We start from the raw sequence: 27,196 nt of genomic DNA, 5'->3' as shown, positions 1-27,196 counted from the left end.
TAATGTGCAAATTATTTGCATCGATTTTTGGGGAGTTTGCACAACACAATTTAGACCAATTTCTGCAGCCAGACGATGGCGCAGTTTGGAAAATGATAACGGCCACTTAGCCCGGCCACTTGCAATTTAATTTTGGGACAGGACCTCCGTCGCCCGTCTAATAATTGCCCAGCCAGTGTCAGACCGATGGCCAAATCTCGGTCTAAGCCACATTTTCATCGGCCACGGCAAACTCGTTTGCCCATTTGCGTAACTTAGTATCTTATGCTAAGCACGTTGGCAGGATGTCGACTTTGGGCAAAGACAGTTGAGAAGCCGGTAATAATGCACAAGCCCCACAAAGGAATTTAAATAATAATAACCATAACAATAAGATACAAACATGCACGCACACAATGGGGGGGGCAAGTGGCAGGAAGATACAAACCTGGCCAAGTGGGGCAACCCTACGAAGTGAATTACACTCCGCACGTGAGCCGTAACCTAATAATGGCTATATACAGATTTAAGATAGCGACAAATAATTGGAACAAGGAAAACCAGAACTGGATATTATTGCGTGTTTCCTGCCATACCCACACATACATATAAGTATAAGGATCTGTCAACAGCTTTACCTGTAATCAGTGTGTCTTTGGTTTGAAGAAATTTAATTTGTGAAGAGCTAAAATTTGTCCATCATTATTCAAATTAGACTTTTCGAGTTAGAGATTAAATTCTACTAAATATTTCAGATTCTAAAACAAAATTTTAATCCCAATAGTACCAAGTACTCTTAGGTAACCACATAATTGAAGGTGTTACCTGGAACTCCGAGGACAGAAAACTCAACAAACACTTTAATTCCCGCAGCTTAGCGACCTGAATCTGCGGCAGAATCTCCTCCGTTACTGCCCCAAAAAACAAAAGCACCGAAGGAGACTCTATTGTTCCCGCTATTCGGGATGCTGAAGTGTCACCAAACTGGGCGATAATAAATCAGCTAAGGATAATGTCAACACCAAAGCCTTAGAGACAGCCACCTCGCCGCCCCCGAGTAAATATTTTGTTGATGACTTTGTTCTTGGCATCGGCATCGGCATCAGCATCGGTGATGGCGATGGTGTTGGTTTTGGCATTTTCCTTAACTGTTTGATGCGTTTTTGATGCTACAAGGATTACCATTATTTTGGCTTCAAGTGTTGATGATGGGCCTTGAATTGAGTCGAGTCAGTGAACGCTGAACACTTTGACAAATGACAGCAGTTTTCGGCTTTTTTGTGACAAACTGTTGACCCTGTCATGGTGTCTGCTAATTAATTAGCCGTCTTTTGTCCGTCCCACAGTGCAGTACACAACAGAAGCATCGAAGCTGTGTAGCGTCAAAAATTTAATTAATGTTGGCCATGTGATTTGCCGGAATTCCCCTTCCGTAGTTTCTAGCAGCAAGTGAAAAGCAAGCCACCAACGTTCAAAGTTCCCGACTTAAGCCGAAGACAATGGCAAACAATGCCAAACATCGGCCATTGTGATGGCGCTCGACAAGGAGCACTTGTTTCCCCATCTAATACGCAACTAAATTCCCCAGGCCCCACTTTATCTCCGCGTGGAAAATGGAAATGGAATTGAGGTTGAAGCTGAGGCTGCCAATGGAGCCGCAGGGGCGGACAGCTATCCATGCCCTAGATCTGGTATTTAACAAAATTCATACTCACCAAACTGAGAGAAAATATTCTAAAACTTTGTTCCTAAAATCAAAGTCATTCTGCGAAAGTAATCACTAATGATATATTATCAGTTACCTATGATATAAATAAATTGTTATATATAGTTTTAGACGGAACCAAAGATGGACTTCTTTTTTTCAGTGTTTTCCTACATCTTGATTTCCCAACAGCCTCCCATAATTAGCTTTCAACAGCCTAGTTCTCAGGATGCTGAAGAAGGATAGGCTGGTTTTTGCCAAAAATAAATAAGAAAGGCTTACCATATCAAATGATCAATAAAACCAATAGCAAAAAACCAACAGTTGTATATTTTTAGACCTTATAATATTACCTTACCTTTAAACCAGTCCGCAATTTTTTGTTCAGAATAATTTTCCCATAACAAAGACCAACTTAAATGCAGTTTATTTAGGCCGCTTATTCCCAGTTGTAAACTCAATGTCAATAATATTAAAACCTTAAATAGCATTAAAACCACGTGTGAAATACAAAAACAACATAAGTGTAAAAACAACATGGAAAATACAATGGCACTTGCCACTCGACTCTCACATTGTTTTCCCATTGAGTCACAAAGGAAAGCTTAAAAACACACAAATAGACGAATATAAATAGACAATATTTACAAATTGTGACATTCAATAACTTGGAAACATGCTGAAGTGACACCTATTCGCAAAAGAAAACAACAAAAGAGCACACAGGCTGAAAAAAGGACAACAGATTGCGAAAACACACTTGGCGACGCCGCTAAGTATGCTACACGTTTTGTGGGCCATATTTTTGTTAGGATGCGGCCCAAAAGATGTCTGGCGGCGAAAAGCGTTTTAAAGATACCGGAGGCGTGTCCATGGCAGCCATTTTGTGTGGCTGTTTAGAAGAGGTGCACTAAGAAAAAAGTAAACAATATTACACGTAAAGTAACTCATATCAGGACCCCATAGTCTGTTTATTTCTCGATAGCCACAACTTCAATAGCATTAATATTTTTAATGTTAACACTATATCTTTCCTAAACCTCTTTCCGAGCTATAATACTTCCAATTATTAAATATTACTTTAAGTTTTTTTATTAGTGTAAAAAGGGAGAGACATTCCCGACCAACATCTGTCGGTCACGCTCTTCCGTGATGGCGATGAAGTGTCAATCCCAATCCTGCTGCAAGTGTTGAACTTTTGACGAGGGAAACCTCAAAAATAAACCCACACAGTTCCCACACATTTGCGGTCTATTGCTAAGTATTGATTTTATGCAGAAATCAAGGAAAATGCTAATTTACAATTTGCATGCGGCTACCAGGGACAAACTTTAAGAGAGGAACTCCAAAAGGTGACCAAAACTTGGTAGATAGACGTCCGGTATAAAACACTGCTTCGTCTTGTCCTTGCTATCCTTCATCTTTTGAGCGTCCTTTAGACTGTGGACTCCTGTGCCAACAAGAAGACTATTGAATCCACAATTGTGGGCAAACGTCATATCCGCTGTCATTCTGTTAAAAAAAATATTCATTATTTATAGTGAATTAATATCCTTGATAAAATCTTACGTATCCCCAACCATTAGAGTTGTCTCTGGCTTGATAACGCCACACTCTAGCAGAGGATGCAATATCCAGGGATTAGGTTTGCCAAGGATCAAAGGCTGGCGTCCGCTGAGGGCCTTTACCGATGTCATCATGGCACTGGCACCCACAATCACCTTCGTATGTCCGTCGAAAGGATAGGAAGCATCCATGCTGGAGCCTAAGACTATCACATCCGGGTTCTTTAAGTAGGCGGCAGCCCGGATCAGGCGGGCCATGTTGAATCGCTCATCCCTGCCAATCACCACGGCGCCAACGTCGGGATCTAGCTCCAGTTCTTTGGCAAACTCATGCATTGGCTTATCCATCTTTTCGTCCACCTCGATATGGGTGATGCCGACTTTTTCCAACTCCGCATGAAGACCCATTTCGCCCATGACGAATGCCTTCTTTCGAAAACCCTTGTTCTTGAGAAAATTGGCAATAGAGGAGGAGGCGGTCTTGCAATGATCCTCATCAATCTTGAAGCCAAGTTCTTGAGCTCTTTTGGCACAACTCTCCGAGGGCAGGGCCGAGTTATTGGTTACGATGTATAATTGCCGTCCAGTTTCCGTTACGCGTTTAAAGACTTCTGGAGCGCCATCGATGGCTTTAGTAAAGTGCCACAAGACTCCGTCAGCATCGCAGATGATGGTCTGGATGTTCTTGACCCACTTGAGGACCTCTTCCTTCGGAATTTTGGTCAGATCGGTGCAGCTTTTTTTGAACATGGCACAGGAGCGTTAGGATTTTCAATACCTAGTTTTAAAATTTTATTCTTGTCATATTTGTAAGAGGTAACTAATGTATCTTTGTAAATAACCCTATTTTTGACGGAAGTGTCTCAAAGTTAAAAAATAAACTTTATTGAATTTTATCTTTAATTCTTTAACACGTATTATTCTACCTATTTCGGGAACATAAAAAAGGCAGCAAATGGGATAATTTGGAAACAAACTTATGTGGGACTTCTTGATACTTGAAAGGATCAGAGGATTCCTGAGCCGCTAGGACGTCTTTGTAGCTGCTCACTCCTGTGCCTACCAAAAGGGTCTGAAAACTGCAATTATACCCAAGCTGGATGTCCGTCGACATGCTAGTAAAATATATAAAATATAAAATAAATAATACCCAATAAAGGTATTTAAATGTGAAAGACTACTCACGTATCGCCCACCATCAAGGTACGTTCCGGCTGAAGGAGTCCCTGCCGTATCACGTTGGAACAAAGATGCGGCTTTGGTTTGCCGCAAGTGTAGGGAGCCCGCAGACTGGCCGCCTGTATGGCTGCCACCATCACACCGGCACCGGGAATCATCCGGCCAGGAGCCACAGAATAGGCCAGATCCCGATTGGTGGCCACAAACATGACATCCGGATCCCGGAGATACCATGTGGCCTTGGTGATCTTTTGGGCGTCAAAGTCCTTGTCCATGCCCACCACAACGGCACCTACATCGCGATCCAAAACTATTTTGTTGATAAAGTCACTGTCTGTGTTTGGAGGATCTAATGGGAGGCAGCTAATCCCAACTAGCTTCAGTTCGTCCACGATTCCCTGGCCTCCGATAGCGTACACCTTGCGTTTGAATTTTTGTTCGCTTAAGTACCGAGCCGTAGCCTGACCGGAAGTCAAGACTTCGTCCTTTGCCACCAGGAGATCCATACACTTGGCTTTCTTCCAAACCGCGAAAGCCGAATCGGATGAGTTGTTGGTGCAAATGTATGACTTTTTTCCCATGGCTCTCAGGGCATTAAAAGTTTCAACTGCTCCTCTAATGGGCTTATCGTACTGCCAAAGGACGCCATCAGCGTCGTACAAAATGGTGTCTATGGTCTTCAGATACTGGTGAATACTGTACTTGTTTAGGCCCAACAACTGACAGCCGCCCTTCGCGACTTTACGGTTCAGGGCTAGATTCATCTTTGCAGATTAGAGTGTCCTGAAACGGAGATTTCGTTTCGATAAAACAATGACAGGGTTTCCAAAGTCGAACCTTTAATAATTATATATTTAATCAAACAAGTTATTTAAACTTCTTTAAGCCTAAAAGCCATTGTTAATTAGATTTAGTTTCTAGCAATTTTTGGCTGTCGGAATCAATTGAAAGTTTTGACCCGGTTGTCTGGGAATTCTTTCGCAAATTTTAGTTCCTCAACTGTCAAGTGACGACGACTCCCCAGGAGCGCATGGCAATGTCATCGGCGACGCATTTAATTCACTAAACTTTGCACATTTGTTATTTGGCCAAAAAGGAGAAGAGTCAGCAGGAGCCAGGACCAAGTTGCGGTTCGCTGGCGTGGCAAACGTCGCGGACAACTTTTAATTGTGCGCAATGAGAGAAGGCCAAGTGGCGGGTGGTTGTAGTGGTGGGAGGTGGCCTCAACCACCCACTGGGTGATTCCACTTTTGTGCTCCAGACTACCAGTTCCAATCTCCCTGGGGAGCCACTTCTCTTGTTAAGTCTTGAGGACAAATTTTCGCCTCTTCATCAGCATGGGAAAAAAACAAGGAATCATATTGAATTGAAATTTTTATTTCTTAACAAAAAAACTTAAGGCAAATCCTTAATTTTGAATTCAATATTCACTACGTTAGTAACTCTCACTGATTATTTTCCTCACTGTATGTTGTTTTCTGACATCTGGGCCCGTTGCGCCAATTAAAATGGCATTCGGCCTTATTGTTGACAACGTTGCCGCCTTCGAGGAGGTCCTTTCCAGCCGTCCCAAATCCGACACTTGTCCGGCTCCAAAGTCCAATGCAAAATCCTCACCGGATTCCACCGTGCCTTGACATAAATTCATTAAATCTGCTTTTTCCCGTTGGTCATTTCAGGGATTTCCCAACGCCAGACCGCGTTGAAACGCCTCCGGTAAAAGTGTTCAGAAGAACCTTTAAGCCCCAAACCCGGACCCACCTACACAACTCAGAGCTGCGACGTGGTGTATACTCGACTTTGCAAAAGCCAATGCAAATTGGCCAACGAACAAAAGTGCCGCCGGGCCGAATCAAAAGCTAACGAGCAAACGAGGCTTGCCGCATTTCTTTTTTTTTTAATTTCCGCTTTCCCGCCAATAAGGATTCCTTTAACATGTTATACATGTTCATGTGATGAATTTAATAAGCTCTTTTAAATGCATAAAGTAAGTGAATTCAGTAAAGAAAAGCGATATTTTAAAATGGTTATCATAGCAGTCTTTTAACTTACTAAATTCAGAAAATTTCCGTAGTAATTAAATAAATTAAATTCGATTAAGTGTTTGAATTTAATTTATCAATATTCATCGATCGCTAATTATAAAAAAAAGTTAACCACCGATATGTGTCAATGTCTCATGATTTTGATGCAGAATGGTGGCGAATCGAAATTGTTTAAGGTACTCCGCTTGAGGATCGGATGAGAATTGGCCAAGATATAGCCATCACCGTGGAGCCTATAGGGGAAAACCCCATTTTCAAGGGATCCCCTCATGAAAAATGGACGAAAAATCTAAAAAATATTTTGTCCCAGGATTTTGATGCAGAATGGTGGAGAGTCGACCTAGAAATCGTTTAAGGTACTCCGCTTGAGGATCGGATGAGAATTGGCCAAGATATAGCCATCACCGTGGAGCCTAAAGGGAAAACCCCATTTTCAAGGCACCTCATCACAAAAAATGGACGAAAAATCTAAAAAATATTTTGTCCCAGGATTTTGATGCAGAATGGTGGAGAAACGACCTAGAAATCGTTTAAGGTACTCCGCTTGAGGATCGGATGAAAATTGGCCAAGATATAGCCATCACCGTGGAGCCTATAGGGGAAATCCCCATTTTCAAGGCATCCCCTCATGAAAAATGGACGAAAAATCTAAAAAATATTTTGTCTCATGATTTTGATGCAGAATGGTGGAGAGTCGACCTAGAAATCGTTTAAGGTACTCCGCTTGAGGATCGGATGAGAATTGGCCAAGATATAGCCATCACCGTGGAGCCTAAAGGGAAAACCCCATTTTCAAGGCACCTCATCACAAAAAATGGACGAAAAATCTAAAAAATATTTTGTCCAAGGATTTTGATGCAGAATGGTGGAGAATCGACCTAGAAATCGTTTAAGGTACTCCGCTTCAGGATCGGATGAGAATTGGCCAAGATATAGCCATCACCGTGGAGCCTATAAAGGAAAACCCCATTTTCAAGGCATCCCCTCATGAAAAATGGACGAAAAATCTAAAAAATATTTTGTCTCATGATTTTGATGCAGAATGGTGGAGAAACGACCTAGAAATCGTTTAAGGTACTCCGCTTGAGGATCGGATGAGAATTGGCCAAGATATAGCCATCACCGTGGAGCCTATAGGGGAAAACCCCATTTTCAAGGGATCCCCTCATGAAAAATGGACGAAAAATCTAAAAAATATTTTGTCCCAGGATTTTGATGCAGAATGGTGGAGAGTCGACCTAGAAATCGTTTAAGGTACTCCGCTTGAGGATCGGATGAGAATTGGCCAAGATATAGCCATCACCGTGGAGCCTAAAGGGAAAACCCCATTTTCAAGGCACCTCATCACAAAAAATGGACGAAAAATCTAAAAAATATGTTGTCCCAGGATTTTGATGCAGAATGGTGGAGAAACGACCTAGAAATCGTTTAAGGTACTCCGCTTGAGGATCGGATGAGAATTGGCCAAGATATAGCCATCACCGTGGAGCCTATAGGGGAAATCCCCATTTTCAAGGCATCCCCTCATGAAAAATGGACGAAAAATCTAAAAAATATTTTGTCTCATGATTTTGATGCAGAATGGTGGAGAGTCGACCTAGAAATCGTTTAAGGTACTCCGCTTGAGGATCGGATGAGAATTGGCCAAGATATAGCCATCACCGTGGAGCCTATAGGGAAAAACCCCATTTTCAAGGCATCCCCTCACGAAAAATGGACGAAAAATCTAAAAAATATGTTGTCCCAGGATTTTGATACAGAATGGTGGAGAATCGACCTAGAAATCGTTTAAGATACTCCGCTTGAGGATCGGATGAGAATTGGCCAAGATATAGCCATCACCGTGGAGCCTATAGAGGAAAACCCCATTTTCAAGGCATCCCCTCATGAAAAATGGACGAAAAATCTAAAAAATATTTTGTCCCATATTTTGATGCAGAATGGTGCAGAATCGACCTAGAAATCGTTTAAGGTACTCCGCTTGAGGATCGGATGAGAATTGGCCAAGATTTAGCCATCACCGTGGAGCCTATAGGGAAAAACCCCATTTTCAATGCAACCCATCACGAAAAATGGACGAAAAATCTAAAAAATATTTTGTCTCATGATTTTGATGCAGAATGGTGGAGAGTCGACCTAGAAATCGTTTAAGGTACTCCGCTTGAGGATCGGATGAGAATTGGCCAAGATATAGCCATCACCGTGGAGCCTATAGAGGAAAACCCCATTTTCAAGGCATCCCCTCATGAAAAATGGACGAAAAATCTAAAAAATATTTTGTCTCATGATTTTGGTGCAGAATGGTGGAGAGTCGACCTAGAAATCGTTTAAGGTACTCCGCTTGAGGATCGGATGAGAATTGGCCAAGATATAGCCATCACCGTGGAGCCTATAGGGAAAAACCCCATTTTCAATGCATCCCATCACGAAAAATGGACGAAAAATCTAAAAATTATTTTGTCTCAGGATTTTGATGCAGAATGGTGGAGAATCGACCTAGAAATCGTTTAAGGTACTCCGCTTGAGGATCGGATGAGAATTGGCCAAGATATAGCCATCACCGTGGAGCCTATAAAGGAAAACCCCATTTTCAAGGCATCCCCTCATGAAAAATGGACGAAAAATCTAACAAATATTTTGTCTCAGGATTTTGATGCAGAATGGTGGAGAAACGACCTAGAAATCGTTTAAGGTACTCCGCTTGAGGATCGGATGAGAATTGGCCAAGATATAGCCATCACCGTGGAGCCTATAGAGGAAAACCCCATTTTCAAGGCATCCCCTCATGAAAAATGGACGAAAAATCTAAAAAATATTTTGTCTCATGATTTTGATGCAGAATGGTGGAGAGTCGATCTAGAAATCGTTTAAGGTACTCCGCTTGAGGATCGGATGAGAATTGGCCAAGATATAGCCATCACCGTGGAGCCTATAGGGGAAAACCCCATTTTTAAGGGATCCCATCACAAAAAATGGACGAAAAATCTAAAAAATATTTTTTCTCAGGATTTTGATGCAGAATGGTGGAGAATCGACCCAGAAATCGTTTAAGGTACTCCGCTTGGGGGTCGGATGAGAATTGGCCAAGATATAGCCATCACCGTGGAGCCTATAGGGGAAAACCCCATTTTTCCTCATGAAAAATGGACGAAAAATCTAACAAATATTTTGTCTCAGGATTTTGATGCAGAATGGTGGAGAAACGACATAGAAATCGTTTAAGGTACTCCGCTTGAGGATCGGATGAGAACTGGCCAAGATATAGCCATCACCGTGGAGCCTATAGAGGAAAACCCCATTTTCAAGGCATCCCCTCATGAAAAATGGACGAAAAATCTAAAAAATATTTTGTCTCATGATTTTGATGCAGAATGGTGGAGAGTCGATCTAGAAATCGTTTAAGGTACTCCGCTTGAGGATCGGATGAGAATTGGCCAAGATATAGCCATCACCGTGGAGCCTAAAGCAAAAATCCCATTTTCGTCCCTTACGAAAGATGGACGAAAAATCTAAAAAATATGTTTTCTCATGACATAGTCCTACCATGTGCGATATTTGGCCGAAGTTAGCTTTCCTTTTTTGTTTTGTTTCAGGCAGTTGCACACGAAATTCGAAAAGTGTTCTCAATTTCCTCAAGTGGAAAATGCTTCGGATTTTCCTCATTTGCCTAGTTCTCAATTTGTTCGAGTATCGGGCTTAAATCCACATTGACGGACCGAAGTGCACTCGCCGATGGTTGAACCAAAAACAAAACCAAAGGCTCTGTACAAACGAATTCCAATTCCCAGACATCAAGAGCAACATTAACAAATGAAATTTTAAGGAAAAAGTTTGCCAAACTTTGCCAGCTGACCCTGAACCCAGTCCAGGATCCGTAAAAAGAAAACCAAGCGAGACCGAAACTTTTTTATTAAGTTTACAGGACCAAGTTAATTTCCCGAAGCCCGAGGCTCACGCCCTCAGAGCCCGTCGTTGCCTGTTTTTCCTAATTAATACCTCGAGACTCGAGCTGTGCTTAGAAATAAAACACAGGGAAAGCAAAAAATAATAATAAAAAAATTACAAATCCACTTGATTTATATGCTAATCAAGCGACTTGTGGCCTCTGGCGGTGGCTTAGTTGCTGACCATCGACAGTGACCTAAATCAAATTAAAGTTTGCATCTTCCTGAGTGTTCCTTCTGACTGTTGAAAGACATTATTACCATCCAAGATGTGAAATGGCAGGGGAAACTTTAAATTATCCGCTATCGGCGAATAAATCATTCACAGATACCATCATCAGCTGGGTCACAAGGCGCAATTATTTGCCGAGAATGGATTGCCTCGTGCCAGGAATGTTTGCTACTTTCCTCCATCTCTATTTGTTTTTCATGATTCATATAGTCGAACTGATAGTACCCTGTATTCTTCAATATTTTCTGTTAGATCCTATTTAAATAGATAATGGGGGATTAAGAATTATAGATTGTTTAGCTTAATTACTTAAGAAATATCTATAAAGTCCTGCTCATCTATGTTACATTAAAACCCATATACCCTCTTTAGACCTCGAATTCGATCCCTGGCATAATCTCTTTTGAGTGGTGAGTGATGGACAGCCTGTGGGGGAGGCTTTGGGAGGCCAAAGATGTCTCGAAAGCCTTCAGCTGCATTTCACCAGCTTAGCAATGCTTAGCAGAATTGAAACGTTTTGCTGTTTTATAAATAACAACCACACGCCAGGGCCAGTCCATTCCGACGGAATGAGGGAAAAACAAGTAAAACTAGAGCATGTTGCCATAGAGATTTCCATAAATGCGACAGACAATTACCAGCACTGGCACAAGTCGACTGTCGAGATTGAAACACGAGCATGAATTCCAAGATTTTTCAATGTAATTTCAAAAGCGGAAATACCCGTCGGATGCATCCAAAGGATCCACTTCAGCATGACGAGTTCTTTCTAAACCTGCACATATGGACATCATTTCAAAGAAATTAATTAATTCAGTGTTTAAAGCTTTATACTAACTAAGTTACTTTGACTATCATTTTAATGTTTGTCTAATTGGACTAAACACAAATTAAGATACAAATTCCTTGTTCAGACAATCAGTACACCTTGGTCTTCTTCATGAAATGTAAATGCCAAACGAAACGAGCTTATTGTGAGGGCCATGCCGGACCATCCGTCTGGTCCTTGTCGACCCTGGACGGGGCTCACGCTGCGTATGAGCAATGTCACTGCGATAGCCTTCGGGGGCGGCAGAATAAAGGACTCTCACTGTTCGACTGTTGAACGGTGTTGGGCTGCAGTGTGCGTACATTAAACCAAATTACAACACATTATAATTTGTGACAAGAGTGTCCCCCAAAATTCATTTGAGAGATTCGAGATTTGACAGCCAGCAAACATGAAAATAAACGAGGAAGGATATCAGAGATTGGGCAAGGACACAGCCTTTTCCCAGACGCTTATATTAATGTTTGGCCTTTCAACAGGACCTGATTGCGCAACTTCTGTGTACAGGACTATCGAAATGTGTTTGCAATTTGTATTTGACTAGGATTCATGGAAGGCCTTTAATTATTTATCTGATTGTTTTGATTTCTCTTGAAATTAAAATTAAATTTCCTTCATTTCAAGTTCTATTTGAATGGTTACTAATGGCTTTCAGTTTGCTGAGCCAGCTTGTGCAAAACCTTCTATAAAAGTAACAATTTTTCCAACCACACAGATCGATTCACGGCTCAACACTCAAAATAAATAGTCGGACATATTTCAGGCATAATTAAAGCCGTGGCAGCCACAACACGCGACGTCAATCATTGTAATTTATAACGTAAGCAGAAGCGTAACCAAACTTAAGCCATTATTTCCGCTTTATGAAATGGAAGCCGACGCTTTTGTTTTCCTTTTTCCACCAATGGTTTTTCCCCACCAAACACACACAGTTTTCCCCTGTTTACAGTTACTTTTCTGCTTGCTTGATGTTTGTTTTTGCCGCTGCCGGTTGCCGGTTGCCGTTGTTTTTGTTGCACATTTGCATTTCGTGTCCCGCTGACCGTTACCGCTGCTGTCTGCCAGCTGCCGCCACAAACGGGCTGTCCATTTCATAAATCATGCGGCCCACACAGACACCCAGCCCACATGCGTGTGCGGCAAAGGACTAGCACAAAAATGCACTCAGAGAAAATTAGAAACATGTGAACAAATAGGAAAAATATTTTTCAAAATTTAAGACTCATTTTTGGCAGTGCATTTAGGCAGCTAACTTACGACTGGCGCGCATTGATTTACAAGCTCACAAAATGCTCCACTTTCAGCTTTTAACCCAAAAACCAAAACCAAACCCACATGGTATACAATTCCCAATTGGGGGAATATTAATTTTACGTTTAGTATGCATCTGAACGTATGATCAGACATCTAAAACAATTATTTATTTAATAAGTTCTCTAATCTGATTAAACTCCCTCAGTGCCCAAAAAAGTATGCTACAAAAAGTTAGCACATGTTGCTAGAAGGGACTTCAAGATGAACTTAACTAATTTAACTTTTTAAAGTTATTTTAACTTTAAATATAATGCCTAATTTTAATTAACTTAAGGTATACTCCTTCGTGTTCGAGTTGGCGGAAAACCACTGCGATAAATGCTTAGCCTGCCATGGTAACATAACCAAGACAAGTCACAAGGACTATTTGAGGTCCTGCCAAGCGGCAACCACGCCTCTTGTCAGGCTTTCTAATCAGCCGCCACTTGCTGACCCACTTTTTTTTCGGAACCAGCCAACCAACCAACCATAGATGACAATTTAATAAAGCAAATTGTGCTGCTAGTCGTGGCAGAAAGTTTCTCTGCTATTTGGATTAATCCATACCACTTGCCACTTGCTTCCTCATCCACATCCGCATCCGCGCCCATATCCGCATCCGTCTGCGTCGTTAATCAATTAGGTTGGCGCTTTTATAGGATTGCTTTCATGGCTGGGAGGGCGGAACATGGTAGGTTGTTTGGCCTGTATGTTGCCACTTAAGCTGTTATGTATTGATTCTATTTATATATATTATATGGACACTGGGGAGGGTATATGCTCCCTGACGATGCCCCGCCACGCGCAAATATAATTAATGATCAAGTGTCGGCGAAACAAAAAACTTTAGTCATCTCGAATGCATTATGTAAGCCGGCGTATTGAATTTCATTTAGCACACGCGTCCTCCTACTTGGCCGAGGTCCTTCGCGTGGCCCAGGATTGTTCTTGACCAAGTCGAGATAAAGTTGTCCCCCTTGAGCAGCCATCTCTGGTCTCTCTCAGCCATTTGTTAAGTTTGTTTATCCTGGCCAAGACGATCCCTCAAGTCAACTGCAAGTCTGCTGATTTATCCAGAGGAGTAGTTTTCTGTCTAGAAAGGAAATAAAGTTATTATTTGTTCTTTATATTAGAAAACTTGTAAATTTAACAAGTCTAACTAAAAATTAATAGTATTTTCTTAAGGTTATATAAATCTAATACTCTTTAAATCCCCACAACGTCCCTGCAGCTTGCACACATTATAAATATTTACGAGTGGGAGTATATTCCTTGGTGACTTCAGAGGTTGCGGCATACGATGACGGCACACTTAAGCCAAATGGCCAGTGTCCTTTCCCGCAGGACACACGCCATGAGCTCTTTTGCCGATCATTTTTCTTTCCCAGGGAGACGACCCGAGGCATATTAATGATGTCTTTATGGAGGCACCATGGGTCGCCCCAAAGCTGTGCCCCATGTAACTGACTTACCCGCACAATTTACGAGCCTGGTGCATCCATCGGGTAATTAGAAAATAGAAAACACTTTAAATGCTGATTTATGTGGCTGCAACAGCATGCAAAGGCATTGCCACAGTTCTAGTGCCTTCCAAGGTGAAACCAAAATTTTCTACAATTTTCTAATTTAATTTTCAGGAAACAAACTTAGTCCTGAAAACTCCTTACTATTCACTGACTTCTAAAGAACCTAGCGACAAAACTAAACTTAATTTACTTATTTTGAAAATGCATTAGGGCTCCTTAAAGGATTCTATTCACACAAGCATTAGTCATTTGGCTGGCAGTCTATCAACTGTTTTTACGACGTGCTCTGGGAAAGTTTTGCCGGTTCGAGCTTTTTAAGCCGACTCGCCAGAGAAATGGCTAGGACGCGTGCCTGTGTCGAGAAGGCTAAAACACATCGATACATCGTGTTTGCAAGTTTGGAGGCGGAAACTTCGTTAAACACACCGCCGGCAACAGACTCCCAAATGCACATGACACTCCGACTAATTGAGCCATAAATAAGGGGCATAGGTTTATTTTCCGGCATAGACAGTGGCTTTTACAGTTCGGGGAGGTCATACGGCATGGGATCCGGAGCCTGTTCCTCCTCCACAGTCTCCTCCATAGTCTCCTCCACAGCCTCGAAGATACCACCGTCGGTCTGGTCCGGCTGCTGCTGCTGGGTGATGTGGATACGTTCCGGCTTCGGGGGGAGCTTGAAAGTTGTGGCCATGCGCTGACGCAGTGGTTCCATCTCCTCCCACAGCTCCTTGAAGTGATTGCCAACGCCGGGGGGCTGGTGTTCCACCACACGATTGACCAGGTCCTTGAGGATTAGCTCCATGTCCGCGTGATTTTCTCGCCCCAGTTCTGCGCTGACGTACAAAAGAGTCTGTAGGTTGAAGACCAGATCCTGTGCAGACTCAGATTCTATTTTGAGGTTCTTCTCGATCGCCGCCCTCTTGATGTCCATTTCGGCCTGGTTGCGGCACTTAAGGTAGATATCGCCGGCAGGACGGCACTTGGAGCCCAGCTCCTTCTGCTCCTGCTTGTGGAAGGCGGCCAGATGCTCGTGAAGAATTTTCAGCGGAGCCAAGACATCTGTATTAACGCGGTGCAGAGTAATCATATTGGCGGCATAGTGACGCTGCAGCCTCTCCCTCTGTGGAGTCATCTTGATATCGCGACGGGTGGATGTCGAGGTGTACACCGACTGGTTGCTACCCTCCACATAGTCCTCGTTCATCTTAGCTATCTCCATCACAGCCTTCTGTTTGATTTCCGAGAGTTTCTTCACCTTGACCAGGGATTCCAGGAGCTTTCTGCTGTAACGATTATCGCCAATTGGCTCAGATGGCTCGTTCTTCGCCGCCTTGGACGCTCCCTCAGCGGCGTGCAGCAAAACGGGCAGCGGTAGGCCTCCGAAGTTGTTATCAGCGTGGAGACGATAGTCCGGCAGGCGCACCACCAGCTCCTGGCCTTGCATATCGAAGCGCACCATGTAGCTGTAGTCCTGCGGCTCATAGCTCATGACCTTGCCGTCGATAATGCCCATCTTGTAGAATCCTTCCAAAAACGATGTCACCTTCGTGCCAATATTCAGGGGCAACGGTACGCTCTTCGGAATCTGCTCCATATAGGGGGCGTGCTCGTCATTGTTGAACTTGCACTGTTGCAGCTCCCTGACCATGCGGCGTGAGCGCTCCAGCTCCTGCCGCTCCAGCTCTATGAAAGCGGGGGAGAAGCGCCTGGCCTTGCCCATGTTCCGGCGTAGGAGCTGCCAGCCACGCCGAGGCATGCTCCGGGTCTCGATCATGGGGCAGCACTCGTGGATGAACCGCTCCATGTCGTAGGCAATGGCCATGATGGGTTTGTCCAGAAACGACTCCACGAACTCACACCAGATCCAGCGGTGCGAGGAGAGGCAATTCAAGAAATTGTGCAACCTGCAAAGTAACTTTCTTTAATAGCGTTCAACACCAAACTTATAGATAGAAGTAATTACTTCTTGCTCCCGGGTATTGAGTAAAAGGACTCATCTTTTTTCTCAACTTTCGGAAACACCGGCAAGAATTCAGAATGAGCTTTCGTATGACATCTAGACGGTTTCTTGACCCGGACCCGGTCGTAAATGGGACGCTTTACGAAGAGTTCATCCTCGCCGGTTCTATCTGCCAACATCTTAGACGGCATCGCCTGGTAATGGGCCTCCATCTGAGTCATCCGTCGTGTGGTGCAAAGTCCGATCTTAGCCAAAGCTGGCGGAGTCAGACATCTCTCGCGCTTGACCACAGAATTCAAAGTCTCTGGTGCACGTTTAGAGGACATTTTCTCACAAAAAAATTAACTTATTCTTTTCTTTCGAGTCACAAACTAATAAAAGTGTCAAGTTGTAGCCAGAGTTGCCAATTAGCTTTACAAGTATCTGTCATTAGCGTTGTGAGTAATCGGGCGCCATTTTCAAAAAATTCTAGTTTAAGAAATAAATTTAATATTAAACACTTAAAGGATATTTATCCTTTGAAATACGTTTTGTCACATAATCTTCTCTTAATTGATGGAAAAGGATTTTCTTTCTTGCACTTTTCTCGAGAAAACTGTTATACAAACTTAATACTGTTTAAGCTTATGCAACCCATTATCTTGAAATTCAAACAAAACACAAACAAATGTCCTGTTTCCATTGAAATCCTTTCTGCATTTTATTGATAATTCTTGTTTTGCAAAACAAACATGCTTTTCTTGGTTTTGTTGGCTGGTTTTTGTTCATTTCACAGCTCGTTATAGCCATGTGCTGGCTCTTGTTGATTTTCCAAATAAAATCTGTTGAATTTTTAATTTAAAAAACTTTTGTTTGATTTTCGCTGTTGCTGCTGCTGCTGCAAATGGTGCAAAATCGAGGGAGGGGGCCGGCGGTGTGGCAACTCAATTTCTGGGAAAATAGTAAACAGCCAAAGTTTTTGGCCAGAATCTCTGTGTGAAAGACTGGCCATTGGGGCGCGTAATTAATAAAGTTTGCATACGACTAGGAATCGTGGTGCCACGCCCTAAAACAGGCAACAACAAATTTGGCTTATAGAAGAAAAAACAACATTATTGGCTGTCAGCCATAAGCGTACTTTTGGCCTAATTTTCGTCTGTGTTGTGGTAAGTACTTTTAATTTGGTAAAGACACTTGAAGAATATGGCCAAGATGTAGGGCTTTTATTAACATTTTTTTCAAAGGTATCCTCTTAGAAAAAGCAGAATAAATGAATCAAGAATATAATATTTTAATTATATGAAGCTAAATATTACCAAAACCTATACACTCTATATTGTTTGCAGTGCAACCAAACCACAGGCACGTTTTGTGGTTATTTTTTTCCACGAAAAAGGAAATTGGATATCAAGACTTAAAGCTCCTTGAAACTTGAAGATTTCCTTTGCCATCGTCCTGTCTTATCGATTACCGCTCTCACCTCAGTTCAATTTTCTGTTAATACAAACATTCGATGGCACAACCAAGAAGATACCACTTTTAATTTGCATTCCTGCTTGCCAGGACTAAGCTGCGGGTAGTCGAACTGCAGGACACCTGCTGTTGTTACTCATTTAATCAGCAGACAGGATGGAACATTGCGCTTGAAATTAAAAAGTCCCCAGCAAATGCCAGACAAATGGGCGTACACACGTGTGTTTTGTATTTTGTTGTGTAGCCATTGCCAGGATTTCACTGGAGCCAGGACCATCAGGATCAGGACTCGAAACACAACATTGACATTGAACTAATGAAAGCTGCAGGCGCAGACATCCTCCAGAGACTAAGCCATAGAATGGGCCAGGATATGTCGTGCCAAAGGGTTATTCATGTGTGCCCCTGTTCCTATACATATATCTGTATATAGACAGTATATTCTTGGCTTGGAAGCAAGCGACTGATATTTTGCTTTTGGTTTCATTCGGTTTTGGCCAGCACTTGAAGAAAACAATCAGCGGTTGTTTTTGGGATTTAAATGTTAAAATGCTCCAAAAAGGATAAAAGCTATAAAAGCTATATGTCTTATAAAAGTTAATAGCTTTTAAACTTTGACAATATATAAGCGTTAATTTATTTTTTTCAGTGCCTTAGATTAAACACAGCACGCGGTCTCCAGAGTCGCTTCAAGTTCCAAGTTCCGAGGACACTGTTGAACTTAAATTCTTGGCCTGACAGCTTTAGCTTTTTACTCATCTACACGGCCGGATCTTCCTCGAGTTATCCGCTTTCGGCCACAACTGCTTATGGCTTTTACTGTGCATTTACAGTTTATGACAGTTGGCGGCCATTAAATTTTTGTCGAAGCCAGTTTGTATCGTTCGCCACATGGGGGAGAAGCTGGCTTATCGTCGCTGGACTGCTCCTTCACCAGCTGCAAGGACGCACATATTAATTGATTCGAAACTGTGGCAAGTGTCCAAGTTGGTCTTTAAATTATATATTTTAGAGCCGCTTGACAAAGCCACTTGGTAGACGACCAAAGTCGATGGACAGCGACTTTTTCTTGGACAGCGTATTGAAAGCAAAAACCAGACTTGCCAAGGCTAATAGTCGATTTAAACTCTTTTCAAAAATTCGACCAATTTTTAAAGAAAATAGTATCGAATTGAATATATCGATAAGTAAATTGCATCTCTAATATGGTTCAATCGAAGTAGTAGGCCATTTCTTTGGACCGTTTGGGTTATATCCCAAATCGAGCAGAGATTTTATCATTCTGGGCTCGACTGCCAAGCTATTCGGTTCAGCTGATTCATTTTTATTTTATTATTTTTGTTTTATTATTTTTGGTTTTATTTTATTCGTTTTGAATTGGCCTTTTCTTTATCTTGGCCTTGGGATGGTCCATATTTTTCATAAGCATATAACTGCGTAAGTTATTATGCGTCTTTATTATGTTGATCTTTGTTTTTTTAATTTGAGTTGTAATTTTATTTATTTATAATTTTTTTTTCTATTTTTTGAGTTGGAACTTTTTAATCCCATATTCAAGGAGTTGTTGATTCGAGGAGCCACAATTTGTATTCATTATACTGATATTTTCTTTACTTTGTTTATTTATTATTTTATTTTGTGAGTTGGAATATCCATACTCTCCATTAGTATGTATATAACTGCGTAAATTATTGTACATCTGCAACAATTTGTATTTATTATATTGATCTTTTCTTTATTTTGTTTGTTTTTTATTTTATTTTTATTATTTTATTTTGTGAGTTGAAATATCCATGCTTTCCATTAGGATATATACAACTGCGTAAGTTATTGTACATAGGCATCGATTTGGATATATTATATTAATCTTTTCTTTTCTTTATTTTTTTTATTTAATTTGAGTTCGAATTTTCTTGACTCTGAAACTTATTTCCTAAGTTGATTTTGAGTTAAAACGTTTTTTTTATTATTTTAATTTTTTATTCTTTTCTTTCTAAACTCCATTAGTATGTATATAACTGCGTAAGTTATTGTACATCTGCAACAATTTGTATTTATTATATTGATCTTTTCTTTATTTTGTTTGTTTTTTATTTTATTTTTATTATTTTATTTTGTGAGTTGAAATATCCATGCTTTCCATTAGGATATATACAACTGCGTAAGTTATTGTACATAGGCATCGATTTGGATATATTATATTAATCTTTTCTTTTCTTTATTTTTTTTATTTAATTTGAGTTGGAATTTTCTTGACTCTGAAACTCATTTCCTAACGTTTTTTTTTATTATTTTCATTTTTTATTCTTTTCTTTCTAAACTAAATACGTTAAATATGTTGGCTAAATTAAAGCTCTCCCTGCTTTTATAATTCGTTTCTATATCTTGTTTTATCTTTTTCCAATTTCATTTTCGGATACATTATTTCACTCCTGCCTTGCTCTGTTCTTTTGGAGTTCTCTCAGGTTCCTCTGCTTCATCGGCAAGACGTTCTCTTGAATCTCCTTCCCTTATTTTATTTAATTTATATTTCAATACTTCATTTGGAAATATATTTCAATACTCTCCATTAGGATATATATAACTGCGTAAGTTATTGTACATAGTTATTGTACATTTATATTGATCTTTTCTTTTCTTTATTTCGGAATATTTATTTTTTTTGGAATATTTTATTGGAGCTATTTTTTTTACATTTGTTTTATATATTATATATTGGTTCTAGTTTGTGCAACTAGCGTATCGGCTAGACGATTTCTAAAATCTTCTTTCCTTATTTTATTTCATTTATATTTCAATACTTCATTTGGAAATATTTTCACCGTTTTTTTTATTTTCTCGCATATATTTTACATTTAGTTTAATATCCACCTTTTTTATATTTTTTTCGTTTGCCATTAGCTCTAAAAGCCACCAATTACAGCCGAAGGAGACGTATCTTACATACGTCTCAAAACCGGCCCTCGTTGCTCATTTTCTTATTTAATTATAATTTTATTTATTTTATTAATTGAGTTGGAAATCTTTTGATTTTAGTTGAAAGGAAAAAAAGTTTTTATTTTTTTGTTTCTGCTTTCCATTATATTTCAGTACCATTAGCGATATACCAGCAGTGCCTGATCGAATGCCATCATTCTGGCTTTGGCGCTTTTAAAATTTATTTTACTTAATATACATATTTTTTTTTTAGAAACTTAAGGTGGAATCCTCTCTTCCCCATCTCTAAAATTTTCATCTCTGCGGAAGTTATTGCAGGCAACAATTTGTACTTATTATGTTGATCTTTGTTTTTTTAATTTGAGTTGGAACTTTATTTATTTTTTTTCTTTTTTTTGGCTTTGGCGATTTTTAAATTTTATTTTACTACACATATATATATTTTTTGAGAAACTTAAGGTGGAATCCTCTCTTCCCAATCTTTGGGGATCTTTGTTTTTTTAATTTGAGTTGGAATTTTATTTATTTTTTTTTGTGTCTATTTTTTGTGTTGGAATGTTAGTCCTTATCCTCCTGGGAGAAGTTATTGTACGCAAAAATTTTTATTTATCGATCTTTTCTTGTATATATATTTTTTTATTTTATTTAAGTTGGATTTTTTTTTATTTATCTTTTTTATATTTTTTTAATTTTTTTTTTCAATTGTTAATTTTTCTCAAAATTAGTCTTTGATTCTTTTGATATACATAAGATGGTTTCCTGGTTTTTTTTCTATATTATGGTTAATTTATATGAGTTTAATTATTATTCCTATCTTAATTTTTTTTTTAAGTGCAATCTCATACATTTGTCGCATTAATTGAAAGCGCGAAAATGACGGGCGAAAAAGTTTTTGTGGCGCAACCAATTTTCTTGGTCTGGACAAATTTTTGGCTTTTTGTTCGCTGCTTTTATCAAAACTCATTTGACACTCGCAGAAGCTTTTGACCGTTATCATGAAGCCACAAAAAAAAAAAAAGAATAAAAAAAAAGGGTCTGGTCCTGGTTCAAATGGAGCGTTTGGGGCCCTTGAAAATGCCAATAATAATTATAAATATATGCGACTGCAACCCACATCAAAGCAAACAACATTTGAACCTGTGGGGAATGTAGGACGAACCGCAATAAAAACCAAAAATTGGGTAAATAAAGAGAAAGCGAACTCCATTGACGTGAAAAATATCACCGCATGATGGGGTTTTTCGTTCCAACAGAAAATGTAAAATTTTGATTCCTTTAATATCTCACATTCCGGACGACTTTGCAATTTAATATTCGCCTTTGTTTTACAGATATCCATGGACTAGAGTGTGTAATAAAAATATTTTTATCCTTAATTCCTTTATCCTGGTTTTTAAATCAGAATTAAAGCATCTCTCCCAAAAAAGACAATAACTTTGTGAACCGAATTTCAATGGGTTTTCGATTTCAATTACTATCACTTTTATTTCAATTCATGTTCAATTTTTCCAGCTATTTTACAGCCATTGTCTGTGGCAAGACGCTGTTGACTTGGCCCAAGACCCAGACTCCTGCTTTTGGCCGATTTTGCTGATGACATTGGCTTTTTATCGGAGTTTTCTTTCTATTCGCCGGCCCGTAAAATTCTCATGTGATTGCATTGTCTTCGTGTCTTGAATTGGATACACTTAACGACCAATATATGCACTTTTAATAAATATATAAATAAAATAAACAAATTATCACAAATTCAAAATTCATTAAGTTTTCGTTTGTCTTATAATATTTAATTATCACTAAAGTTTATATAATGCTTCCATTCTTGTCCTTATTTTTTTTCTTTGTGCAACTTCGAAATGGCTGATTCAATTGGTAGATCTATTTGGTCGAATCGCAACAGACAACAGGGCGGATGAACAATGCTGCAAATCCTCTTATCAAATTGTCATCGTCATTAAATCGCAATTAGCCAACACCACAAACGCCAGTAAGAACAATCTGTCGAGGATTTTGGGCGCCTCTCGATTGCTGACGACAGCAACTGGAAAAACAGACAGCAAACGGAAAACTTTTAAGCGGAAACACGCGCCTGTCCCAGCCTGGCCAGTTGAACTTTGTTTGGCCAAACGCAAGCTGACTTAAGTACTTCGGTACTAAGGCATACCCTGTCCACTTTCATTAGCCAGGACGCGCCATGATTCTGAGCCAGGACCAAGTCATTGACACCGCCCTTGCTATTCTTACTGTTTCAGTTTCGGTAGCCAACTTTCATCGAGTGGAAAGCCGGGCTCCTTAAGTAAATCAGCTTAGCTGATTCCGGCCAGGGTTGGCTGTTAACTTGGCCGGTGGCTGACGCCTGTCAGCAAATTGCCAGGATGACGGGTGACAGATGACAGAGGAGTCATGTTTGGGGTTGTCTAAGAAGTGCAATTGCGGTCAAGATATTAGGGCTTAGTTAATGATAATATTTATAATATTTATATTTTATAATTCATTAAGGTGAATCGTTATTTAAAAAATAAATTCAAACTTAAAATAATAAAAATATATATCCTGAAAAACTATTACTTTCACCTTCTATTGTGGTTCTTGGGATTTATGTCACGGAAGTTAAAAAATTTAGTTGGCCACCAAAATGGATTCCATTTCCCCATTTGCATACCCAAGAGGCTCTCGTATCGGCCAAGTTGGTGGCTTTTAAGTGGCGGCTATTCTCGGCAGAAATTCTCTCTCAAAACCAAAAGGGAAACTTAAAGTCAATTTTCCTTCGGTCTGGTGAGGAGGAAATGCACGAGAGGCAGGAACATAAGGCATTTGCCATGTTTTTCCATCCGACAAGAAAAGCGCAACAATCGCCACTCTTACGACTAGCCACACAGTACGAGCTTATATAGTATATATCTAACTTGAAAGCAGTTGTAAAGGCAACTTTTGTGGGTGTATTTCCTCTTTATTTTTTTGAGACATCCTCGCCAGACATTTCCGTAGAATTATAAACACTTACATCGCAGTACGATAGGGTAGTTGAAGTTAAAGCTTGGCGATTTTGTATTGAGAACGTGACGTAAGGGAAAGTCTTTCCGATGCCAATGGAAAAACTAGAATATTAGCTTGAAGTTAAACCAATTTCTTTAAATTAAACCTCTAAGCTAGTAATAAGGTTTCTTAACTGAAGATATGTTTATCATAACGTTATTTATTATCAGTTAATCTTTCAAAAACTTTACTCAGAGACGCCATCATAAAAATTAATCGAAATTTCGACCTTATCACTAAAATGTATCGAAATTTCGACGCCATCATTAAAATTTATCGAAAGTTTGGCTCTAATACTCATCACTATCTGAAGTAATATTTTCTAAACATATTAAAATTGAGGAAAATGCAAACTATATGTCTTACTTAAAGAGGAAACGACTTCAAATAACATCATTTATGTATAAGCCAATACCACTTTTAAAATTCGAACAGATTTTCCAAACCTTCTTGTACTATTTGTAATAGATACCTTGGTGTCTTGGCCCCTAACTTTCCAACTACTTTAGGTGAATAAAGTGTTAATAGCACAAAATAAACGTAAGCACGTAAATAGGAATTTTCACGCAAAGAACGTGACCCTTTCCAGGCCTTTAGTTTTGTTATTTTAGTCGTTGGCTTACCATTCAAGTTGGTTTTATTCCGAGCTCGAAGCAACAACAAATTGTTTCGCAACTTTACAAAAAGCCTGATTATTGTCTTTATGCAGAGAAAAAAAAAATCATTTCAAGAAAGAGATAAATCCTTAGAAACTTTAAGATTTCTTAAAAAAAGACTATGCATAGTTAAAAGAGCTTTATATTTTTTTTTAAATAATATTGTTTAGGAAACAAAAAGCTTAAATATATTTTGTTTAGTGCATCCACACAACTGTGGCCAACGTCATCGTCTGCAGTTTGCCTGCAATTTGTTTTTTTTTTCTTTTGTTTTTTGTCTCATGTTTTTGGAGTTTACCCAGCTGCACTTTGTAAATGTCAAAAGGACTTGGATGCGTGGGCGGAAATCGAGGCTGGCGGGGCCAAAAAAGGTTATGTGGCGCCACATGACATTTGGCAATGCAGGCGGATGGATCCTGCGGCGTCCAAAGATTTCTCCCATTTGAATGCCCATAAATTATAAGCGGCAGACGAGCTCTTATCTCAGCAAGAGTTATAGTTCAAAGGCGTCTTTTTGTGTTTACTTTATTGATTACAGCAATTATGCACAAAGTTCATGTTAATGGAGCAGCAAGGAGGTACTCATGTATCATGTTTATCACCATTAATAATTCTCTTAGCTTAAAGTTCAGTTTTAAGTTTAAACCAGGAAACCTACGAATCTGTTTAAGATTTAAAACCTCCCTATTGAAATACCCCATCTTGGACATAACTTCCATTTTATTGTCGCCCAGAAACACACATTTCGTTTCCATGCTCTTTAAAATCGAACCCTAGGCCTTGTTGCTCTTTATGTGACACAATTTATCAGAGCCGGGACCCAAAAATTGGCGACCGAGGCAACCCGAGGAACTATAAAAACGCAAATCGTTTGAGTGGAATGCAAAAATAATTTGCAAATCAAAGATTGATGCAGAAACGGCAATGGATGGCTGAAGACCCAAGAAGACGACGCCACTGAAAAAGGGAAAAACAAATTCCAAGCCATTTGATTTTGGCCCCAAAACCACCCAACATGCCACCCAGCATACCACCCAAGACCATCATGCCACATTGCGTATACGCAGCGTTGACACGACCAACAAATCGTAAATTCGATAAAAGGAAATTAGAAGGGAGGGGCGCAAGGAAAACAAGGAAAGGAGTTCCTTTCCAAAAAAAGGGGAATTTAATTCAGCTATGAATAAGAAATTTTCCACTCTGCAAAGCCATATGGAAATTGAAAACCGAAACGAGGATTTTCGATTTTCACACTGCGTGAGAGGGGCGTGAGATGCCATAAATTGATTATCTAAAGAATGCGAAATATCTTCGGATTGTGTTTGCCTTCGATTAGCTGGAATCTCAGTCACGTAGCCCATGGCTTAAATTACTCAACTTTCCCCCGAAAATTATGAACCAAGCCAGGAGTCTAGACACATCCCGCTGACTGGCATTTTAATCAGATATATGAAGTACACCTCTGATCTGAGAGGGGAACGTTAATTGGCCGACATCCTTGACCATTAATTGAAATTGTTGAAATGCGTAAATTATCTGAAATTATAATCTGTCGATGGGTAATTAAAACTTTATTTATTACAAAGCCGAAAGAAAATTGCAGCGAGGAACAAACTTGCCGGAGGCTGCAGCATTCCTTTCTACTTGGCGGGAAAAACCAAAGGGGCCCTCAAGATAAAAAGAAGCTGAAAAATAAACAAAAACCCAGGGAAAAGCCTGATTTATACCTTTATTGGGTGTTTTCCAATGCTTAGATACCACAAATTTGCGGTTTCTTGTGGCACCTTCCGCATCCTTCCGCAGAAACTCAATTAATGAGGAAATCAGAGAAATAAAAGTTTAAAGAGTATACAGTTTAAAGGAAAAACATAATTTCCATCGTCTCTAGACAGTAATACCCCTAATCCCTTGTCTAAGGCCACTGCCAGACTGAAAAGTAATTAAGCCCAGATGATGTCGTAATCATAAACGAATGAAAAACTATTTCCCCAAACTAACCAGCCTTAAACTTTTCGTTTATCAAAGTCCTCTCTCAAGGCTTTAAGATCGTAAAATTTTACAACTTTTGTAATTGCAAAATAGTTTGGCCCAAAACATGGAATATTGGAATAGGTAGCCCATACACGAGACATATATTGGCGATAACAGACACCTACTCGCACCCAAGAACACCTATATGGGTAGTATGTATCTGGCGAGAAAGATGCCCGGAGGAGGCACATTTTATTGAGGCATTATCGGGCGAAATAAACGGGGACAATTTGCCGAAAATTGGTGGGTGAGAGCCGGTTTTATGGATACCATTCTGATGACAGCAAAAGGCGTTACAAATTGTCGGACGGGGCGTGGCAATGGGTATAGTTTTTGTCCCTGGACCTGTAATGAATGGAGTTCTGCCACACACGAAAAAATTTTAGGGTCTTACTAAGCCAATCATAACTCTGATTATCCTTGTTTACCGAAAAAGTCTGAAGTTCAACCTTTTTTTTTTGCAGTGCATCTATGGGATTTGTAGAGGCAACTTTTATGACTCATAACCCACGGCATCTGAAATCGGTGAATGACGGTATATTTGTGTGCGATTCCCTCGATTTATCATTTCCATGGACGCAACTTTATTTGCTACGCTTGCCTGCCCAATTAATTGAGCAGTAAAATGCAAAAACCAAAACAAATTAAATAAAAATAAGAAAAAACAACGAACCACGATACGAAGACGCAAAATATATTTGTCCTGGTTAAAGTAAAAGTCGTCGTTGCCAAAGTGACACCTCGATCCCCACAAAAACAGGACCAGAAGGCAAAAGAAATTCATAAATAAACATTTGCCCGGTGCAAACAGCGAATTTTCCGAA

The 27,196-nt window shown here is 39.8% G+C and overlaps 3 protein-coding genes and 1 long non-coding RNA gene across 7 annotated transcripts; 1 reads left to right on the top strand and 3 right to left on the bottom strand.

The window, feature by feature from the left end:
• Window positions 1-2,936: 2,936 nt before the first annotated feature.
• LOC108121033 (chronophin) lies at window positions 2,937-4,096 on the bottom strand. Its single transcript, XM_017234979.3, has 2 exons — window positions 3,254-4,096; window positions 2,937-3,196 (listed from the first exon to the last, which is right to left on the bottom strand). The coding sequence occupies exons 1-2, from the start codon at window positions 3,997-3,999 to the stop codon at window positions 3,016-3,018; spliced, it is 927 nt and encodes a 308-aa protein (XP_017090468.2). The 5' UTR covers window positions 4,000-4,096; the 3' UTR covers window positions 2,937-3,015.
• Window positions 4,097-4,112: 16 nt separating this feature from the next.
• Window positions 4,113-5,274, bottom strand: LOC108120894 (glycerol-3-phosphate phosphatase). The gene is made up of 2 exons (XM_017234776.3): window positions 4,435-5,274; window positions 4,113-4,364 (listed from the first exon to the last, which is right to left on the bottom strand). The coding sequence occupies exons 1-2, from the start codon at window positions 5,190-5,192 to the stop codon at window positions 4,172-4,174; spliced, it is 951 nt and encodes a 316-aa protein (XP_017090265.2). The 5' UTR covers window positions 5,193-5,274; the 3' UTR covers window positions 4,113-4,171.
• Window positions 5,275-14,472: 9,198 nt separating this feature from the next.
• aly (always early) lies at window positions 14,473-16,667 on the bottom strand. The gene is made up of 2 exons (XM_017234384.3): window positions 16,264-16,667; window positions 14,473-16,204 (listed from the first exon to the last, which is right to left on the bottom strand). Exons 1-2 carry the CDS (start codon window positions 16,584-16,586, stop codon window positions 14,818-14,820), a joined length of 1,710 nt encoding a protein of 569 aa, XP_017089873.2. The 5' UTR covers window positions 16,587-16,667; the 3' UTR covers window positions 14,473-14,817.
• A 2,337-nt stretch (window positions 16,668-19,004) lies between these two features.
• Window positions 19,005-22,025, top strand: LOC138926425 (uncharacterized). Of its 4 annotated transcripts, XR_011442957.1 has the most exons (3): window positions 19,005-19,149; window positions 21,482-21,907; window positions 21,981-22,025. It is a non-coding gene; the product is annotated as an uncharacterized lncRNA (long non-coding RNA). The 4 variants fall into 4 exon arrangements; XR_011442956.1 differs by having other exon boundaries at window positions 21,482-22,025; XR_011442959.1 differs by lacking the exon at window positions 19,005-19,149 and adding an exon at window positions 19,680-19,873 and having other exon boundaries at window positions 21,482-22,025.
• The last annotated feature ends 5,171 nt before the right edge of the window (window positions 22,026-27,196 follow it).

Source organism: Drosophila bipectinata, chromosome 3L, assembly GCF_030179905.1.
Source record: "Drosophila bipectinata strain 14024-0381.07 chromosome 3L, DbipHiC1v2, whole genome shotgun sequence".
In the NCBI taxonomy this organism is placed as follows: domain Eukaryota; kingdom Metazoa; phylum Arthropoda; class Insecta; order Diptera; family Drosophilidae; genus Drosophila; species Drosophila bipectinata.
Note: the sequence above shows the minus strand (reverse complement) of the source record. Positions and strands in the feature narration are given on the sequence as shown.

Bases quoted from the DNA above. Each gene is read 5' to 3' on its own strand.
- aly (XM_017234384.3), bottom strand. From the start codon at position 16,586: ATGTCCTCTAAACGTGCACCAGAGACTTTGAATTCTGTGGTCAAGCGC. The intron at 16,205-16,263 runs GTAATTACTTCT...GTTACTTTGCAG, and splicing joins TCAATACCCGGGAGCAAGAA to GTTGCACAATTTCTTGAATT.
- LOC108121033 (XM_017234979.3), bottom strand. From the start codon at position 3,999: ATGTTCAAAAAAAGCTGCACCGATCTGACCAAAATTCCGAAGGAAGAG. The intron at 3,197-3,253 runs GTAAGATTTTAT...TTTTTTTAACAG, and splicing joins ACTCTAATGGTTGGGGATAC to AATGACAGCGGATATGACGT.
- LOC108120894 (XM_017234776.3), bottom strand. From the start codon at position 5,192: ATGAATCTAGCCCTGAACCGTAAAGTCGCGAAGGGCGGCTGTCAGTTG. The intron at 4,365-4,434 runs GTGAGTAGTCTT...ATATTTTACTAG, and splicing joins ACCTTGATGGTGGGCGATAC to CATGTCGACGGACATCCAGC.